General features: G+C 41.4%; 1 protein-coding gene across 6 annotated transcripts in view; it reads right to left on the minus strand.

The window, feature by feature from the left end:
• Positions 1-22,025, minus strand: part of LOC134539366 (vinexin) — a 173,109-nt gene that overhangs the window by 50,824 nt on the left and 100,260 nt on the right. For all 6 annotated transcript variants that reach the window (XM_063381349.1, XM_063381353.1, XM_063381352.1 and 3 more), the window contains 3 exons: positions 10,200-10,453; positions 8,015-8,219; positions 2,261-2,347 (listed from right to left, as the gene is read on the minus strand). In XM_063381349.1, the coding sequence (XP_063237419.1) occupies positions 2,261-2,347; positions 8,015-8,219; positions 10,200-10,453 (546 nt within the window). The remainder of the gene's footprint in view (positions 1-2,260; positions 2,348-8,014; positions 8,220-10,199; positions 10,454-22,025) is intronic.

The raw sequence follows: 22,025 nt of genomic DNA on the forward strand, positions 1-22,025 counted from the left end.
CAATGAAGCTTCTATAATACTAATTTTTGACGCGACAACGTCTAATAAATTGATGAACGCTGGCTGCACGCACGGAAGTGTCCCATTACGCACATTGTTCCGTTACGCTGTGTCCCGTTACGCACATTGTTCCGTTACACAGTGTCATGTTACACTCATTGTACGCTTGCGCCGCATCAATCTATCTTCCACTCAACTGTTTATAAAGTGAAGTGAAATTTAATGTGGTTTTCATTGCTTATTACAACAACAATTTTGGCAATAAAGGTTAATTATTAAAATTAAAATGATTCAATTTTATTCATAAAGTATGCAATCATTTCATCAATGTTTTGTAATGACGTTGTCACGTTAAACTATTGTCCGTAAACCGAATTTACAGGCAACCAATTTTTTTTTTTTTTTTTTTATTTTAATGGCATAGGACTTAGCTTTGGCTTCTTGTTGAAGTCAACACATGTGAACGGGTGTGATTATCACGACAGTTGTAGTTGCCTGTGTGAAATAATAAGTTATTTCCTGACGGCGCTTACAAACTAGATCATGTTAGTAAACATGTGGTTGCAACAAGGTATACAAGGTCTGGAGATATGATTTATGACTTGACATGTCAAAAATTGGGATAAATATTTAAAAAATTATGATTATAGCAAAAAGATGGAAAAATGAAAGATGGCGATGCATAATCCCCCTTAAAACAGGCCTTTCTTGTAACACTTTTTGTCTCTAATGCTAGCATAGAAAAAAAAAATGTTATACTCCTGAAATTAATAACCCAGAACACCAAACAAATTAAATTATGAAACTGAGATTGAATGTGTGTTATCTTGTATCACATCACCTTCATTGTTTAAGCAAACAATTACCCACTGTTATAATTTGTATATACGTATTTGGTTTTCATGGTTGATTTTTATTACTTGCAAGGCTCAAGGAAATTGATCCAGCAATTCTTGAAGATATAACATAGTTCCTTCCTCTTTCCCTTTTCATCCCTATTTATTTTCCCAATAAAAATATCTCCTTTATTTTTCCTCCAGTAAACATCTCTCATGCAGCTTAATGTTTAATCAGTGAAAAAAAAAAGATAACTTTCAGGTACTTTGAGATAACCTTTCAGACTACATAAAATGTTCCACCATGCCTATTGTGATAAAATATAAAACTAACACTAAAATGTGAAGTGTAATTTACAATACCTTTTTCTGCTATCTACCCACCCCTCATTTTTATTTTATTTGTCATACCAAGTACTTTGTAGGTGGTAGACGAATTACATTAAAGATATGTAAAAAATAAAAAATTGCATCTAGAATGGCCAATACACAATTGTAAAAATACAAGATACATACTGGAAAATAGACACACATCAAAAAGTACAAAACAAATTCTGAGATTTTCAGCCAAACATATTATTTCTCTCCTGTAAATCAATTTAATCAACTAATTATTTAAATCATATACAATTTTGCCCGTTGCTATACTAAAATGCATTTTTTCCCTCCAAAAACAAGCGGGAACAAGTAATTAAATGAGCATTTCAATCACAGGGAAAACTACAGGAACAACATCAACATTGAAATGAAAGTTCTCTCGCAGAGGGAATTGTCATAGTTCACCTCTGCCTTATGCTGAATGAAGTTGATGGGATAACAAAACCAGAAATCGATTATAATCTTTATTTTTTTATCGGTTGCAAACATTTAGGATGCCATTAACATGGTATTCGTAACACTACTTTTACATGACACGTTTAAGCTAGTTGTTTGAAACAGGGGTTAAAATTTAGCTCTGATATACATTTAACAGTACCAATTAGACAACAAATATACACGTGACAATGGTCAAGCAAACAGATTGCTTAATTCCATCCTAAATTATCAAGTGAGTAATTGGGAAGGGGGGGCGTCATTTAGCCTAAAATCGTTTTGGCTAATCATGTTTCCCCACCTTCGTTTTGCCTAAAATTTGTTTTGCATAAAGTCTATTTGCCTAAAGTCATTTTGCCTAAAGTCGTTTTGCCTAAAGTCGTTTTGCCTAAAGTCGTTTTGCCTAAAACCATTTTGCCTAAAATCGTTTTGCCAAAAGTCGTTTTGCCTAAAGTCGTTTTGCCTAAAGAACGTTTGAGGCTAAATGACTTTAGGCAAAACGACGTGTACTCATTGGGAATACTAGTGCCAGCAAGAACGCAACCCACACTTTACAACCAGCATTAGGTAGCAGCTGCAAGGCTTGACGCAAAGAGCACATCTCCACTTACGAATGTCGTTAGGGTTCATGGTGGACTTGTCCTCATTGTTGTTTGCGGTATTCTCAAGGTAGAGCGCACCCTTCGGCAGCTGACCCTCTGCAACAAGCACCAACCACGATGTCCGTCACAAAACAATCAGCAAATATGGCACGTGTGGGGTGAAGCTATTGGCAAGGTATTACACACAGAGTGAAGGTCATATCCGAGAAGAGTAAATGGCAGTAGAAAAATAAAAAAAATTAAAAGCAATTATGAACTAAAAATTATTATATGTAATAAATGTACTAAATAAAACATGGCTAAGAAACACTATCGATGAAAACACGTTCAATGGATTAGCCATACTGTGCATTCACAGTCAGTGTGTTTTAGCAAACAAGGAAACATAGTTAAAAAATTTGACTAATCCTCACAAACTATTGTAAAAAAAAAATTTTTTAACAACGTATGCTATGGAATCCTGGAACCTCAACCTCCATGAAAGAGGTTTAATTCAAAAAATTTCCCCCTATCCTTTCCGTTTTGAGCTGGGTACACCCGTGCACACAGTGACATACACCAATCCCTCACTTAACACGACTAATGCATTACTAAAAATGTTCGTTGTTATCTGAAATCACGTATTATAAAGCATTGGTCTCCATAAATAGCAAGACTAATGTGTTCAAATATGTGTCGGAAAATATTCTTTACGAAAACATAAATGTGTAGAACAACACTGAACGATAAATGTGCCACACCATTTATCTTTATGAGCCTGCCATTGAATACTTTGAATGACAAATACGACACCGTGTAACGGGAGATAGTTATCGTCAGTCGGCTAGCTGACTTACCCACCCGAGCGTGACTGACTGACATCGCGTACCTTTCCGCGAACTTGCCAAACCATCCTTTACTGACAGTGAAACAGATACATATTACTGTCTGGAAATTTAAATTTTAATATTTTAAAAATTAAAGTGCTTATTCGTGTATCACCGCTTGGTTCACATCAATCCTGTCAAGCCGGTGATTTTTGTTTTTTCATCTCACCATTCATCTTATTTTATTTTTTAATTTTGACGTACGTCTAATAAATCGATGAACGCCGTCAGCGCGCACAAAATATGTCCCGTAACGCACATTGTCCCGTTACGCTGTGTCCCGTTACGCTCATTGTACGCTTGCGCCGCATCTATCTCTCTTCCACTCGATTGGAACAACCATCGATTTGACTTTTTCGAGGCACATTAAACTTGAAACACACCCATTCGTTTCCTACTTTTCCTATCATCGTCCTATCCTTAACAGAAGAACACAGATATACATTTCATCAATTTTTTGTTATGACGTCACGTTAAACTATCGTCCGTAAACCGACTTTACAGACAACCAATTTTTTTTTCAATCCACCTGCAGATCCCCACATGAGCCAACAGCTCAAGGGATATAGGCCTTGTCACATTATAAACAAAAATTAAACACAGTTAAAATTGAGATAAAATAATCACGTTTACAATTATAATGAATTTTGCTAATTTACACACTCAACAAATAATCACAAATTTTACAATTTTCATTTAACAACCTTTTCCATGTGAATCATCTCTTCATTTCTGTTCCGGTAACTAATGTCAAATATATTCCCGCTAGTACCACCAACAGCATCAGACTTATATAAACATTTGATAGCGTCCTTATTTCGTACGATTGTGCTCACAGTTGACTTGCTTTAAAACTTACGCGCGACCAACATAAGCGTGGCCTTCGTGACATTCCGCACGCCGCAATACTTCTAGTTCTGTCTCAAGTACTTGAACACGATGCGTTATGCTCTCACTTGCAAGCCACGATTCCAACTGCGTACGCACAGTTACGGGCAGACAAATGGGTAGACGCTTGTGTTAGTGCGATTTCCCTGCCACTGGCTAGACAAGAGTTTAAAACAGTCTCGGTCTGAGGCCGGGCAACAACGGTACTACTGGCTCGCTGTAGGAAAGGTTTTGATGGAGATTAAAAACTGACGAAAAATAGCTTCTACTGCGCAGCTTAGGTTCCCCCCCTTCCTTCTTTGCGACAGAGAGGGGAGTGACGGAAATTCTAGAAGAGTCTAGCGGCAGCAATGCTACCTTCCTGCAACTGGCAACTGGCTCGTTCCGGGGCCGGCTGCCGCACCGCTCAGGCTCGTTCTGGGGCCGGCGGCACGATCATATATGTCATCTGAAACTTCTTATTGTCAAATATGGCCTCGTGGCTGAGCGCTTAGCGGCGCTATTATCTAATCGTAAGGTTGACGGTTCGAATTCCGGCAGGCGCGAATTTTTTTTTGTACTTGTAAAAATAAATACGAGCACGTATAATTTCAAAAGTAATAAATATATTTAAATAATGAATGCAAATAAAAGTAAATTTATTAATTAAATTGTAATTTTCAGATAAGGACATGATAACTAATGGTCAATTAGGTTAGGTTAGCTACATTATAAATACTTTAAAACTTTGTGGACGGTTGATTTGGTTAGGATAGTTACATTAAAGATACTTGGAAATCATGTAAACGGTTTCCTAGCGCTGGATAGCTACATATTAAAAAGTTATTTGCTAAGCAACCATAAAATGATTTTACAGTATTTTTAATGTAGCTATACTTACCTAATATAACCAACCATCCACTAAACAGTCTATGTGGCATTTTTATACTGGAGAGAAAAAACGCGCGCGTAAAAATAAAAAACATCCAGGGGGTAGGCGCTCCCGATCGGCCAACTTCGGAGAGGATCGGCAAAGTGCCCAACCCCCGCATGGTAGACTCTTTTCTACTCTGTCCAACACTTCATCCAGACCATCCTCTGTCTCCTGTAAATTCCTACACGTAATGCATGCCAAATTGCATCCCGCATGAATGTGCCCAGGGTTTTCCCTGTGTCTATGCAGGTTTTACCTGGGCCCAACCTATCTCTAGTTATAGTCTAGATTTAAGAGTGAGGGGAGTTAGTCATGGCGCCAATCGTTGCCATGGCTGGCCAATCCCCTCCTAGCACACGATGCATGCGACCCTCTCCCTGCATGGCTAATCCCAGCTTTGACTAGGCGTATAGGCTTCGGCCTGAGACGCACCTAGGTCCCTCCCTAACCCGGACCCCTCTAAAATACACTTAGTTTAAGTTAGGTTAGGAAAAAAAAAAAAAAAAATCAGGACGGTAGCATTGGTGCCGCTAGACTCTTGTGAAATTCTCACGAGCTATTAGTACGGCAGCACGGTGGCATACGCGCGGACGTAAAAACATTCGGTCCTTTACACTCCCTAGCCGCATTTTTAACTTGCCATAGTTAATGTTTGCACAACAGTCGATGGCGTAGTCAGACTTGCGCACGCCTCTCTTCCTCCCTCATATGGCTGACAGTATGCCGCGGTGCATCTGTTACTTACCGAGTTGTAACAGACTTTGTGGCGTCATGCCTGACTTTTGTTTTGTGAGTGGCGATTTCGTGCAAACTGAAATTTACAGACGTGTTATTCAAAGAGAGTGGCAGTAAAATTAAAAACTTGCTAAATGAACTCGCGAAATCTGAAGACGTGCTTGGTGAGAGATTGGTGTAATTCTGAATTATAGAGTATTCCAGATAATCCGAACATTTTTTTGTATCAAACTCTGACAGTCAACAAATACAAAATAATTCGACTTAAACACAGTAACAAATGACACACCTGTAAAAAATAACAACTGATTTGGACTTGTAACTACACATTTTAATGCCTTATTGGTTGTAAGAAAAAAAAAACAGACAATAATTTTAAAATGATCAGAATAGCTGCAATATAATGTAGTGAAGGTTATGACACAAACTCCCAATTTGGTGGGGGGAGGGTCCCTCCTATGGAATTGCAAAGCCCTAACTGACGGGGAACACTTGCCGTTGAAAAATATCGTAACTGTGAAACCAGAAATAATAAATGTAATTCTATGGGTACCCCCTGGAAATTCTACAAATTTTCTCCCTTGACGAGACAGTGTGTTTTCTTGGATCATTCCCATTTCCCCTCTTCACTCATTCTGTCTTTATTTTTTACCTGCCACAAACAAGGAAAACTTTTGTATGGTTCAATAAATAATCCGCGAGAAAATCGTGCGGGTACACTGCCGCAGGTCCGACGTAATGACAACGGGGGAAAAAGACGCGAGCTGAAGCACATCTAGTAGCGAACTGAGCCAAGACGAACGTCTTATCCGAGGCCTGCGTCTACACGTAACCTTTTATCCTGTCAGTTCTCGGAAAATGATGCCTCGTCGTATAATGACCTAGGTTTCAATTACACTATAAGCTTTGAATATATATACTGTATAGAAGTCGCCATCCCAGGTTAAAATTTCTAATACGGTTTGAGGTAGTTGGTTAATTCACCGCCGCAATCGCCACCATCTCTAGGGCATCGACTTGTGGTGGTCCCTAGCGGTCAAGTGTCGAACTCTTCAAACACCCCTTACCCACCCTCCCCTCAAACACGCTTTGTCCTCCACCCACCCTCTACCCCACCTCTCATCCCTACAGATTTGTGACGCACAAACTCCCGTTGAACGACCTTGAGCTGCAGCTTTGAATATATATACTGTATAGAAGTCGCCAGCCCAGGTTAAAATTTCTAATACGGTTTTGAGGTAGTTGGTTAATTCACCGCCGCAATCGCCACCATCTCTAGGGCATCGACTTGTAGTGGTCCCTAGCGGACAAGTGTCGAACTCTTCAAACACCCCTTCCCCCTCCCGTTGAACAACCTTGAGCTGCAGTGAATGATGGATGAGGGGTGCGGGGAATGACAGCGGGCGACAGTGCTGCGCTCTAACGTGTAAATAACAACCAAGACGATACAGGGCGTTACGGCAGCGCACTGCAGCGGTGAAGTTCCCAAGCTGCTTATCATACGCTTCTGAAAAACGTAGAGTAAATCCTATCCACTCGCAATTTTTTTTTTCCTAGCCTCGCGACTTCTATACAGTATATATATTCAAAGGCTGCAGTGAATGTTGAATGGGGGGTGCGGGGAATGACAGCGGGCGACAGTGCTGCGCTCTAACGTGTACATAACAACTAAGACGATACAGGGCGTTACGGCAGCGCACTGCAGCGGTGAAGTTCCCAAGCTGCTCATCATGCGCTCCTGAAAAACGTAGAGTAAATCCTATCCACTCGCGACTTCTATACCAGGGGTGCCCGCAAGGGGGGGGTAACGACGCAGACTGCGTCATTAAATTTCAGGAGGGGGGGGGGTGGTTAAAAGACGAGAAAAATGTATATATTATTTACATAATTATAGCTTCTAATGTGAAAATACGTTTCTGGTGCTTTGATAATTGAAAGGGATCTTGTAAATCAAATTGGCAACCCCGCACTTTCCTCAACAAAAGCAGTTTGGCATCTGTCGGTTCAGGATGGAAATATTACCTGATATGACCAAAATTATTATTAGAAAATCAGTTTTAATTAATGCGAAATGTGTTAAATTATAATACTAAAAAAGTATAATATCATCAAATAATTGATTAAATCATTGAGAAAATGGCATAAAAAATTTCGGCGGGGGGGGCCCCCCTCATTAGGTTGGGGGGGGGGGGGGTAGGGTGAGTCATAGTGTTTGGGGGGGCACCTCTGACTATACAGTATATATATATATATATATATATATATATATATATATATATATATATATATATATATTCAAAGCTATAGCCTAAGCCTGGAACTCTGCCGCGCGCGAGTCTGCAGACGCAGGTTATCCCTCACCTCTCGCCTTCTGCAGCAGGGTGATGGTGGGGTTCTGCGCGCGCGGCAGGGAGACCAGCGAGGACAGGCCGCTGGCCGGGGCGCTGTGGCTCTGCACCAGGCGCGTCGTCTGCGAGGCGGGGTCGTCCGCGCCCTTCTCAACCTCCTGCTGCTGCTGCTGCTGCTGCTGCTGCTGCTGCTGCTGCCTTGCTTCCTCCTGCTTCATCTGCCACACGGTCGACCGCGCTCGAGCCCAGGCCACACACGCGCGGGGACGCACCACAACGCCGAAATACCACAACGCCGAAATACACTAACGCGCCGAAAAATGCCATTGCAGGACTGCCACAAAGGTTATGTTAGGTTAGACTAGGTTAGGCTAGGCTAGGCTAGGCTAGGCTAGGTTAGGCTTGGTTGGGAAGCCTACAACTCGCGTAGTTTCGGTTCCCTACCACGTTCGTGCAACTTCGGATTTCTCTCAAAAATTGAAATTAAAAAAATCGAAGGGTTTGGTTAGGTCAGGTCAGTCACAACATGCTTGTTTTCATTGGAAACTTCTGATTTTGCGGCTGAAGTGGCGTTAATACCAAAACGCAAAACTTAGGAAATCTTCGGAAATTCTTGCAGTGAACCGAAACTACGTGAGTTGTAGGCTTCCCGGCTAGGTTAGGCTAGGCTAGGCTAGGATAGGATAGGCTAGGTTAAGTTAGGTTAGGTTATATTACGCTAGGTTAGGTTAGGTAAGGTTTGATTGTGGTATTTCGGCGTTAAGGTACATTTAAGAAACACACACGAATTCATTCAGTTGTTATTTCGGCGTTTGTGGTACACGGTAGTTTTCTAGCTGTCGGCGTTGTGGTCAATTTTGACATTCGGCGTTATGGTATTTCGGCGTTGTGATAACGACCTCCCCACACACAACTACGCCATGTTAGAAATAGTCTAGTTCGCGTGCCTTGGGATTTGAGCGGTGATTCCGACGACGATGACGTTCTGCGGGAAGCCTTCTTCTCACAGACGAGAGAGCCAAACGCCCGATCGTGCATCTTCGGGGTAATTTTTTTTTTTTTTGTTCATTGTAAAAGGTTAGGTTAGCTACATTATGAATACTTTAAAACATTTTGGACGGTTGATTTGGTTAGGATAGCTACGTTAAAGATACTGTGAAATCATGTAAACGGTTTCCTAGCCCTGGATAGATACATATTAAAAAGTTATTGGCTAAGCAACCATAAAATGATTTTACAGTATTTTTAATGTAGTTATACTTACCTAATATAACCAACCATCCACAATGTGTATAAGTATTTATAATGTAGCTAACCCATCCTAATCGACCGCAAAATTTAATGCCACACCGGTTTATACAATGTGATAGAACGAAAAAAAAAAAAAAAAAAAAAAAAGCGAGCATGAACTTCGGGGAACTTTGGGTGTGGCTCTCTCGTCTGTGAAAAGAAGGCTACCCTTTGAGATGCAGCTGGCTGTAATTTACTCCCGTAGCGAACATCGCGAACATAGCGATCGTAGCGCCCTGTTGGCAGTAGCTTAAGGCTTTATCCTCCGCGCAACTAGTTCTTGATTTACACATGTTCTCACCAACAATAACTAGTGAATCTGGCCAGTGGCGTAGCAAGCGGGTGGCAGGGATGGCCTCCGCTAGGGGCGCCGGAGCGGGAAGTGGGGGGGATTGGGGGGGGGGGGGGGGGTCCCCGATGCGACTGTTTCGCGTTACATAGAAGTCGCCAGCCCAGGTTAAAATTTCTAATACGGTTTTGAGGTAGTTGGTTAATTCACCGCCGCAATCGCCACCATCTCTAGGGCATCGACTTGTGGTGGTCCCTAGCGGACAAGTGTCGAACTCTTCAAACACCCCTTCCCCCCTCCCGTTGAACGAACTTGAGCTGCAGTGAATGAAGGGTGGGGGGTGCGGGGAATGACAGCGAGCGACAGTGCTGCGCTCTAACGTGTACATAACAACTAAGACGATACAGGGCGTTACGGCAGCGCCCTGCAGCGGTGAAGTTCCCAAGCTGCTGATCATACGCTTCTGAAAAACGTAGAGTAAATCCTATCCACTCGCGACTTCTATACGTTACTGAACCCTCCCACCTACCTTCTTTAATAGGGGACGCCATTTTCGATTCTGGCCAGGGGCGCCTGTCACCTCAGCTACGCCACTGAACCTGGTTGCGTGTGCACGCACCTGTCTCTCCGGCGGCTGCGCGCTCCTGCGCGGGAGGGTGGGCGACTGGAACCTGACTGGGCGGAACTCCCTGCGCTCCGCCACGGGACTCGAACCCGCGCTCTTGGGCGTCCACACGGGGGCCGCCGGCTCGCCCTGCTGCTGCTGCTGCTGCTGCTGCTGCTGCTGCTGCTGCTGCTGCTGCTGCTGCTCGCTGGTTGGCTGCTGCTCCGCCTCTTCCCCCCTGCCGTCCTTCTGCGCCGGGGACCACACGCCTGCGACACACGTGCACACGTGTGTGCTTAAGACCGCACGGCAGAAGTGAAAAAACTTCATCGGCAATCGCAAATCAATGTTTATAATTTTTTTTTTTTCAATATATCGTGGGCTTAGTGGAAAAAAGTCGGTGAGTCCAATTTCTGGAAAAAGACTGTTAGTTCACTTACCAAGTTTTGCTCGCCTAGAATAGCGTTATAACGGACTTGCCGATATAAAGCTAGAAGAAAACGTCCACAATCATTCATTGTTTGGACTTCCAAACGTTTTCTTGGCGAAGATATTGCCCTTACAACTTCATCTGTGAAGTTAACTCATTTTCACAAAAAAAAAAAAAAAAAAAAGACTTACCAATTTTTCCCACCAAACCCACGATATAATATTAGCACGATAAACCACTAACTACACACACTAACCTCACAATGTAAACCAAATGATTGTTAAAAATAATTATTATTACGTGCCAATAATAACTATTAAATTAATAATGACAATTATTACGTATTAATTGAATATACTAAACACAGCGACACAACAGCGAAGAGCAGCTGACAGTATCTCTATCGCTCGGGTACACTCGGCGGTCCCGAGTTAACCCGATCGAGCCTTTCCCCTCAGAGCGTGACGGATCAGCCCAACTTACTACCTGCGAAAAAAAAAAAAAAAAAAAAAAAAAATGTGCGCGCGGTGCGCCGAAAGAAATTTTCACTTCAAAAAAGTTTTAGATAAAAGAGGAAGTTGAAGAGCATATAATGAAGGTATTTTCGGATTTTTAACATTTTTTTTCGGAAATACCGCTGAACTACATATGATGAAATTTAGAAATTCGATATCTCCTAAAGTATTTTGAATTTTTTATCTCCGCCGGTTGTTTTGAAAAGAGGAAGTGAAAGAGCATCTAATAAAGGTATTTTCGGATTTTTAAAAAACATTTTCGCAAATACCGCCCAACTACATATTTACCATTTTCAAAACAATTCATCATTAATTACCATGTGTGTCACTGAATTTGTGTTTTGCATATTGTGTTGCACTCTTAGTATTGCAGTAGCGTTTAGTTATTTATTTGGAAAATCTTTTGTAGATATTATAAAGCTGTTATTTTCAAGACCTGTGAAAAGTGTTGTATGGGTACTTTGGCTTGTGGGGTGGGAAGGTCTAGAAATAGTAGAAATAGGAAATACTTAGCTTACATTATATTATTGTTCATTTTTAAAAACCAATGAACAAATTGTTTCTGTCAGAAGTGTTAAATAAATGGTAAGTTATCATAAGGTAACATTTCATTAAAAAAAAATTTTTAGATTTTTATTTTTAACATCAAACAAGCTATATAATTTTTCATTTGTCTGATCGGCAATGATCGGCGCCGGTCATCGGCGCAAATGATCGGTATCGGAATGATCGGCATATTTAGTGATCGGCCCAGCCCTAGAAAAGAGTCTACCATGCGGGGAGTTGGGCACTTGGACTCGTGGTCCGCTTTGCTATTTGTCCAGTACTGGATTTAGTGACCAGGGACGCAAGCGCCCCTGGTGGGGGTGTTCCCCCTGGAGCGGAGTGGAGCGGAGTGGAGCGGAGTGGAGCGGACAGCGGGTGTCCGGTGTCTCGTCACCGGCCCAGGCGGGCGCGCTGCCCAAAGTAGGTCGCCGCGTTATAAATACACGCGTGTGTGCTGGGGCGCGGGGCTCCTGGGAGCTGCTATCCCTACCACCTGCGCCACCGCCCGGCACACACGCGCACGACAGCGTGGGGGTGATGGGCGGGTTACATCCCCCAGGAATCATGAATCAAATAGGTCCATCCCCACTCCGAAAACATAAAAAAAAAAAATTACGTTCATACCCCGCCAAAAACCTTATAAAAAAATTGCCCAGCCCCCCAAATCATTAAGAAAAAATATTATGTTCATCCCCCTCTGCAATCATAAAAAAAAAACATTATGTCCATCCCCCGCTCAAATAATAAAAATTATGATGTCCATACCACCGAAATCATAAAAAAAAAAAAAAAAGGAATTTTATGTTCTTACCTCGCCAAAATCATTAAAAAATATATATTTTCCATCCCCCGAAATCATAAAAAAATAAATATATATTTCCCATCCCCCAAAATCATTTTAAAAAAAGATTATGTCCATCCCCCGCTGAAGTCATAAAAAAATTATGATGTCCATCGCCCCCAAAACCCAAAAAAATAATAATAATAATAAAATGTTCATCCCCCTACGAAATAATAAAAAAAAAGATTGTTTATCCCCCGCCAAAATCATAAAAAAAAAAATATGATGTCCATCCCCCGAAATCATAATAAAAATTATGTTCAACGGCCCGCCCTTTCCTGAAATCATCAAAAATGATTTTTGGGGATACATCCCCCCACCCCTAAATCATAAATAAAAAAAATTATTTATCATTCCCACCAACTAAAGGAAATAATTTTAAAGCAAGCAGAGGGCATTGTGGTTCTATTTACCTCCTCCTCCTCCCCTTACCACCGCCCGATAAAATTCTGCGTACTTCACGTCTACACACACTCACACCTATACACATGTGCCAAGCGCGTTAAAAGTGAAAACTTGACATTTAAAAAATTCGTTTGAACGTCTACAAACGGGCAGATTGTTACTTTGAAATATATGATTAACTGAACACGGACGTAAACGCGGAGACCAGTAAAATTTTGTAAAAGTTATAGAAATATGTTGTAAAAACATAAAGATTATTCGCAACTATTAACTTGTGTGGCTTTTTTGTAAAAAATAATAATAATAATAATAATAATAATACATTTTTTTCACTTGTTATGACAACGTTAAATTCCACATGTGGCAGAAGATTTTCAGTGATCGTAAATCCCTACAAATATTATAAATGCGAAAGGGATAAATTCGGTTTTATGATAGAAAATCATAGGGGGTAGATCATTTAACATACAAACAGTGAGTTCGCGTCATTTCTCTATGTCTGCCACACGGTCATATGGTAAGGTCTGGCAACTTCCTATCCTTCTCCTTGGCAAAACCCGTCCGCTTAGTGAAGCTCGCGGCCGACAGCGAACTAGAGAAACTAATAACAGTTTAGTTTACAACTTCGTAAATAGATGGCGTTGCCTTGAATTTGTGATGCGCTATCGTTTGGTGCGTCCGTCACGTCTTGTCTAGGGATTACTTGCTTTCCCACTAAATGAAGACTGGATATCGGCGTCCCGGTTTTTTTTCTGACGCGTAAACCTTGATGTGCATAGATCATACAATCAATGGGACTTTAAAATAAAAAATTTCCCGTTTTTTTCAAGTGTATGTCCTACAGACTTGAAACTCGGTAGTAATTTTCCTTATAGGTATTATGATGTGTTTAGCCCGGGCAATGCCGGGTATTTCGGCTAGTACGTAACAAAGTAGGAGTTGTCTCAAAGACAAGGAGTGCTGTGTAGCTGGAGTTATTTTAAGTGTTCTGTGGCGGAGGCGTTTTGAACGGGGGTTGGGGAGGGGGGGATTTTTTGACGTGACAACGTCTAATAAATCGATGAACACCGCTGCACTCACGAAAAAGTGTCCCGTTACGCACATTGTCCCGTTGCGCTGTGTCCCGTTACGCTCATTGTACACTTGCGCCGCATCTATCTCTCTTCCACTCGATTGGAATAACCATCGATTTGACTTTTTAGAGGCACATTAAACTTCAAACACTCCCATTCGTTTCCTACTTTTCCTATCATCGTCCTATCCTTTAACAGAATAACACAGATTGGAAGAAGTTAAATAGCAAACATGTATAAAAGTTAAAGTTAAAATAATCTCTTCGTTAAAGCAATAAACATATTTGAATTAATGAGTGCAAATAAAAGTAAATGTATCAATTAAATTGTAGATTTCATTTCACTCCTTCTTTGTATCCATACAAAATAGTGATAATACAATAAAAATGATTCAATTTTATTCATAAAAGTATGCAATCATTTCATCAATGTTTTGTTATGACTTTGACACGTTAAACTATCGTCTGTAAACCGACTTTACAGACAACCAATTTTTTTTTGAAAATATCAGTCTAGGCAGTATGTTATTTTAGGTGTTTAAATTTCAACTGTGTGAGAGGCCGCGTCGCCTATGGCTACTTCTGTATTCCCTGTGTTATTATTAATAGCAAGGTCAGTTCCACTATCCGACTAAGCGACTGGTCTATGAGCGACTCGACTCTATGTGACTGAAAAGGCTGCGCCGCTATCTCTATACGGCGTGGTCGTGAAGATAAGGCGGTGAGGCACGTTGCTCAGCTACTTATCAGATTGCGCACCGGGATTTAGACGCAATTGTGAAAACACTCGTTCCATGACTCCATCTGGTTTACATTCAATTTTCCGCGAAATACGACTGGCACAATTATACGCCACTCAAATATCTGTACCTCAGAGCCTGATTGAAAGTGTGTCAATTTTCAATTTACTGCGGATTACGTCTTACAAGTTCGTTCGTTTTCCAACGAACCATAACATCGTAACTCACTGAAAGTATTTAGCGAAAGTTATAAAAAGCTTTAGGTGAGCCAGACAAATGTTAAGTGCAGTTACAATGTTATGTAGCCTACCTGTGGCTGTTGGTAAGTTTCCTATCTGGATGAAATTAATCGAAAGTTTGTTTTTGGAGGTTGATGGGAAACAAACTATCGTTGCCCGAGCAGTTGCACTTCTCGTGCGAAGATGTCGCCCAAAACAATGCGCTGGAGCCTCGCGTCCTCAATGTTTCCATTACAAATAACGCCGCTGTGTCTTTGTTTTTATAGATAGAGTATCAGCGTCGCTGACTTTTTTTTAAAGAATTCAACTCAGTCAAGGCGGTAGTATAGCTGTTTAAGCGATTAAATGAACAGCCTGAAATCTATGATACTGTGAATATTATATCACAATATATCGCCATCTTGAAGTAAAAAAAAATTAAAACTTTTGAAGCTATAGCACTACTGAGGTCTTCAAAATCTACAACACGGTTTTTGTTTGACGCTGTTATCACAAAAATTGTGGAAATCGCGCGAGAATTTGTTTTGCACGTAAATGCCTATCCCACGGCCGGACTGAATTTGGCCTCGTCAGGGGTGTATGTGTGTCAGTGAGGCGGGATGATAAGCGCGACGCTCGCTGGTGCTTCTAGCGCGGTGTCTCCTCTGGACTGGCGCGCAGTCTTCTCGTCGTCACAGGATGACTGTGAAATTTGAGCGGTGGCCGTAACATTACATTGCGGAGAAATGCAGTTAAAGGTGTAATAATGCAAGTCCCTTAAGTTCCCTCGAGAATCTGTACCAGTTATTCTACGCCTAAAAATCACTCCGAAAACAAGCCTTTCAGCCATTTTAACTCTTCTAAAAAATACAGTTTAAAAACGTAATCCGAAATCAAAATTACTTTTCGGCCCTCAGCGAACTCTTAAATGCTTTTCGTAAGCAGACCTCACTCGGATATGTTGAGTAGTTTTGAAATCGCGTTGTTTTTTCCTGAAGATCTGCGCACCGCGTGTGTGTACCCGGGGTAGGCGGAGCCCTCGATGTCGTCTGGTTCTTGAGGTACCTGCGGAAGCTGCGACGCTCCACAGACTGCCGGCCGGAAACAGCTGTCCGTCGCGGCGCGTCTCGCTGGCTTCCGGCGACCGCGCGCGGGAAGCTATCTCTGCCATCTGATCCGCCGACGCCATCGGCGACTGTGCTGCTATCTGCGGCCTATCTCGTCGAGCACCACTGCACTGGCCACGCGATTAGCCGCGGCTCGAGTACATACCCGGAGGCCGTGATCCCAAGAGTACGCACAGAACCCAACGTCCATGGATACAAGGTCATCTCTGTCACTGACGTAGGTATTTGGTAGGGGAAGCCTAAGATGTACATCAAGTTCTGTCCCTGCCCGAACACGGCCAACCTCGGGTTTATATATATATTTTTCTCTGTTTATTTTAATGTAGCTACACAACCTAACCAACCGTCTATAGTGTTTTAAAGTGTTTTAATGTAACTAACCTAACCGACCACTTTTTATATTTGAATTCATTTGGTAGACCCACATTTCAATTATACACGTGACTAAATGGCACTTGCTCAAATTTTCGTACTCAAGCTGATTAAACACAGTTAGAATATATCGTTGTCTTCGCAAGTACCATATTTCAACTTTTTTACGGCGTCAGTTAGTAAATAACAAAGTAGGCTCAAATCATTATTTTGAAATGTTGGTAGATATCGTGAAGCATATGCGACCTTCATTTCAGGAGGGGGGGGGGGGGGGGGAGAGAACCTCTTTGTCTGCTGTTCCATTTATAATTCTTTCCTTTTGTTGCTGGGAACGATAGATGATGAGATTTTTTATAATGATTTCTTAGGATTTATGGTGGGAGGGGTGTTTATATAAACCCATTCCTCCCTCCCTTCTGAATACGTCTGCCCGTGCCAGCATTTTTTTGTGTTCATCTTCCTCGTGTGTCTACTTTTAAGTTAGGAATATGGACATTAGTAGAAAAAGGAAGAATTAAATGGTTATTAGCATGTACTTCAAAAAGCTAATCAATCATCTTTCGAGCAACAAGATTTTTGTGAGAGAAAAAAAAACATTACGTCGCCTACTTCCAAAAGATCGCACAGCCATGTGCCCAGTGCGGACATTCTAACGGTAGCAAAATAAACTTCCTAGTGTTTCAGGTAGAACAGAACGTGCGTCTCAACATATTAAAGTACATGATTTAGGTAATTATTAATGGAATATGATTGTAGAAGTGTAGTATAGGGCTGGTCGGAGGCAGGAGGCTACTGGATACAGGATGACGGGTGCGTTAAAGGGAAGCCTTCTTTTCACAGACGAGAGAGCCTAACGCCCGATCGTGCATCTTCGGTTTTTTTTTTTTTTTTTGGTTCATTGTAAATAAATATGGCGGTGTTGATAAAAGGAAAGACCATAAACAAGGCAACGGTATTTATTTGTACGCCGCCATATTTTTCGTTTGCCGTGTGTGCGTGAATGTTTATTTTGGACAACTCATGATAACTAATGGTCAACTAGGTTAGCTACATTATAAATACTTTAAAACATTGTGGACGGTTGATTTGGTTAGGATAACTACATTAAAGATACTGTGAAATCATGTAAACGGTTTCTTAGCGCTGGATAGCTACATATTAAAAAGTTATTTGCTAAGCAACCATAAAATGATTTTACAGTATTTTTAATGTAGCTATACTTACCTAATATAAACAACTATCCACAATGTTTTAAAGTATTTATAATGTAGCTAACCTATCTTAATCGACCGCAAAATTTAATGCCACACCGGTTTATACAATAAGATAGAACGGCGTATGAAGTATGAGTAAGCTACATCCCAAATAAATACACCTGTTGTGATACGAAGGGGAAAAAAATCGAGCATGAACTTCGGGGTACTTAGGGTGTGGTTCTCTCGTCTGTGAAATGAAGGCTTCCCTGCACAGGGCCTAATGAGAAGTGCGACAGTGTTCTGTCTGTAGACTTCCGAAGTGAAGCACGGGTAAATCAGCTCGTGTAGGCTAAGTTTGCCGGACATTCAAAAGACTGGCTGACGCGCAGTTCCCCCCCCCCCCCCCCCCCCCAATTTGTAAACGTTATACTGAGTTTCAACGACATACATTCTCATTCTAGCTTACAAAACAACAATCAGACGTGATCAAGATGAGACATGGCGATGGTGAGGTAAAAAATAAATAAAGTGACTTCAACTACGTCATAGCATGCCGTCTCCTGACGTTGGCCAGAACAAGACCGTAGCCAGGATTCTGTGAAGGATGGGATCCATTATGACCATTATATCATTTTTTGACGTGACAACGTCTAATAAATCGATGAACGCCGGCTGCACGCACGAAAGTGTCCCGTTACGCACATTGTTCCGTTACGCTGTGTCCCGTTACGCTCATTGAACGCTTGCGCCGCATCTATCTTTCTTCCACTTGACTGTTTATAAAGTGAAGTGAAAAGTTAATGTGGTTTTCATTGCTTATTACAACAACAATTTCGGCAATAAAGGTTAATTATTCTTGCATTTTAAAAATCTGATTACTAGTATAATTTCAAGTATTTATTCTTTTATTATTAAAATAAAAATGATTCAATTTTATTCATAATGTATACAATCATTTCATCAATGTTTTGTTATGACGTTGTCACGTTAAACTATCGTCCGTAAACCGACTTTACAGACAACCAATTTTTTATGATCAAATTTTCTTTACGATTGAATCTAAAAAGAATAATAATATGTCGTAACACTTACATCTCAAGGAATAGTAACCTTTTAGAACTCCGTTCGAAGAAAACTGTACATTTTAAATTTTGTTATGTATTTAATATGGTTTTAATAATTTTTTTCTTAAGTCAATTGTTTAATGATCTCGTTGAAACAAGTACTAATTACACTAAACACAATGTTTGTATGAAAGACATACAGCTACACGTTAGCAAACCGTCATTCAATATAGACTACTTAAAAAAACAAACATAACTTCTGACGTTTCAGTGTACGAGGCATGTCGGGCTATAATGGCGAGGAAATACGTTATTGTAAACCCACTATAGGGTTAAAAATAAGTCCTTCAAAATTATCTTTCCCTAACCTTATGCAGCCAAGTTCTGTAATTTTTTTTAATTCAGTATTCGCTTGTTTTTATTATTATTATTATTATTATTGAACCCTGGAAGCCTTTTTTATTATTGAACCCTGGAAGGGAGGGCTACTTCTCTGGCCAGAGGTCGCAGCCTATGGTGTGAAGGAAGTACAAGGGGGTCAGGAAGGGGGGGGGGGAAGCGCAGTGACTCTCGACGACACAGGCGCCGCCATGCGGCTGGTCGGCGTAATCAGGCCACAAGAGCGCCGCTTGTTTACGGCCCGCTTCTCCCTCCCCCATTCTTCCAGGGGAGAAGAGAGGAGGTGATGAAGTGAGGAGGGGGGGAGAAAGGGGGGGGGGGGGATGAAACGACTCTTGGTGCCACTTCCGGCGCGGCGGTCAGAGGTCAAAGAAGCGTTCCGCCCGTTTACGAGAAGGGAGGGGGGGGGGGAGAACCCGCCAGAGCAGCCGTCAGCGCGATCGCTGCAGTCCGAGCGTTCCCCGATGTCCTCAGGTCCTCGCCCGGAGGTCCCGACAATCCCAATCATTTATTATTATTATTATTATTACTACTACTTATTACTGGGAAGCCTTCATTTCACAGACGAGAGAACCACACCCGAAGTTCCCCGAAGTTCATGCTCGCTTTTTTTTCCCCTCCGTACCACAACAGGTGTATTTATTTGGGATGTAGCTTGCTCATACGTCACACGCCGTTCTATCTCATTGTATAAACCGGTGTGGCATTAAATTTTGCGGTCGATTAGGATAGGTTAGCTACGTTATAGCTAAATACTTTAAAACTTTGTGGATGGTTGGTTATATTAGGTAAGTATAGCTATATTAAAAATTACTGTAAAATCATTTTATGGTTGCTTAGCAAATAACTTTTTTAACATGTAGCTATCCAGGGCTAGGAAACCTTTTACATGATTTCACAGTATGTATCTTTAATGCAGCTATCCTGACCAAATCAACCGTCCGCAATGTTTTAAAGTATTTATAATGTAGCTAACCTAACCTAATTGACCAATTAGTTATCATGAGTTGTCCAAAATAAAATAAAAATTAAAAAACCGAAGATGCACGATCGGACGTTTGGCTCTCTCTCTCGTCTGTGAAAAAGAAGGCTTCCCCTGATTACCCGGGACCGGTAAATGTAACTTCGCCAGCCTCAAGGCTCGCCTGCCCGCGCTCACACGCGGTGCGCGAACTTCTGGGGGGAAAAAAAGAAGAAAAAACGTGATTTTAAAACTGCTCAAGATATACGAGCGGGGTCTGCTAACGAAAAGCGTTTAAATAAAACGCTGAGGGCGGATGAGTAGATATGTTTCCTTATATTATTTTTAAAATGTGTTTTTCAGAAAAGGTGGGAGGGGGGAAAGTGGCCAAAACAAGATTAATTTTTCAGTCATGAAACTCCCAGTAAAAAAAAAAAAAATCTTGAAAGCACTCAGAGACTTGCATTGCAACCTTCATCTTAATTTTTATCCGCGAAGTTATGTTGATGGTCACCGCTCAGATCTCGCAAGAAGAGAAGAAGACTGCGCGATTCGATCCAGAGCCTTGCGCTTAGAGGCGATGCTGTGCTAGAAGCGCCAGCAATCACAGACACAAACACGCTTCTGACCAGGCGGGCCCCTTTCTCATTCACACATCAGAACCGATGCTACTGAGTTCACTGGCTGTCGACCAGCGCCCCAGTCTGGTATTACTTTTAGGCAGAAGCAAAACAAACAGATTTTTGAATTCCAAACTGCCGTGGAATCAATTCACGAAATGTTTTCCACTCTGATAACAAAATTGTTTCCCGTGATATTCCTCACATCACTGTACGCGATATATTATATATATAAAATTATATATAAAATATATCATATAATATATTATATATTATATAATATATAATATATTATATAATATATAATATTATAATATTATAATATACAAAATTATGTATAAAATTATATATATTAATATATATAAAATTATTTTGGCTCTCACCACACTCAAATTATGCATATGTGTGTGCGTGTGTGTGTGTGTGTGTGTGTTTTATTAAATCAATTTATCCACTGATGATTCTAATACCTACCAAAGAGTTTGCACAAATAGCCTATATTGTTAAAATACTAAAATAAAAGAAAAACTGTGACAGTACTACAGTGTGCATAACAGAATAAACTCGCCAAACCTAAATGTCATTAATAAATGCTTAAAGAAAACACACACACTTTTCCTTTTGGTCTTGTGGTTTATGAGTTAAAAAAAAAAAAATAAGTTTGTTCTTTTATTTATATATATATATATAGTGAAAGTTCAACCACTCAAAAAGTCGTCAAGTTAAACAGTGTGGAACGTAAATATAAAATAATGACCTGTGAACAGGATATACGCCCGTAAGATCATCCTCCCCGTGAAAGAGGTTGAATTCCTGACTCCGGACTCCCGCCTCCCACCCCCCCCCCCCTTTTCCGCCGACCTTGTAGAGCTGGATACGCCTTTGCCTGTATCTGATGTCCACTCGAGAGCAGAGAAACATCTGGAAGCGGCCCGGACTTGCAATGAATGTCGACCATTCTACGCTTCGCTCGCCCGTGGATGCCTGACCGCCGTGTGTGTGGTGCGGGTAGTTTCGGAACTGCGCCGCAGGGGCAGGCCTTGACCCAGCGACACATACGTGGGGTACTGTGGGAGGGGGGGGGGGGTAGAGGGGAGGGAATACGGACGTCGTGGGTTGGAGAGTCGACCGCGTCCAAGTGCGTCCAAGTGCGTCCGAACTGCGTCCGGGAGTGTGCGCAGTGCGAAAGCACACGTGTGGTGGATTCACCACTTCACTCCTTGCCTTGCCGCGCGACACATTTTGGCCCAGTTGGCAACCGAAGTAGTTATCCCTCCCCCCCCCCTCCCCCCGCCAACCATCCGAAGAGGAGAAGATACGATACCTGAAAAATTC

The sequence above is a fragment of the Bacillus rossius genome, chromosome 15, assembly GCF_032445375.1.
Source record: "Bacillus rossius redtenbacheri isolate Brsri chromosome 15, Brsri_v3, whole genome shotgun sequence".
Taxonomy (NCBI): domain Eukaryota; kingdom Metazoa; phylum Arthropoda; class Insecta; order Phasmatodea; family Bacillidae; genus Bacillus; species Bacillus rossius.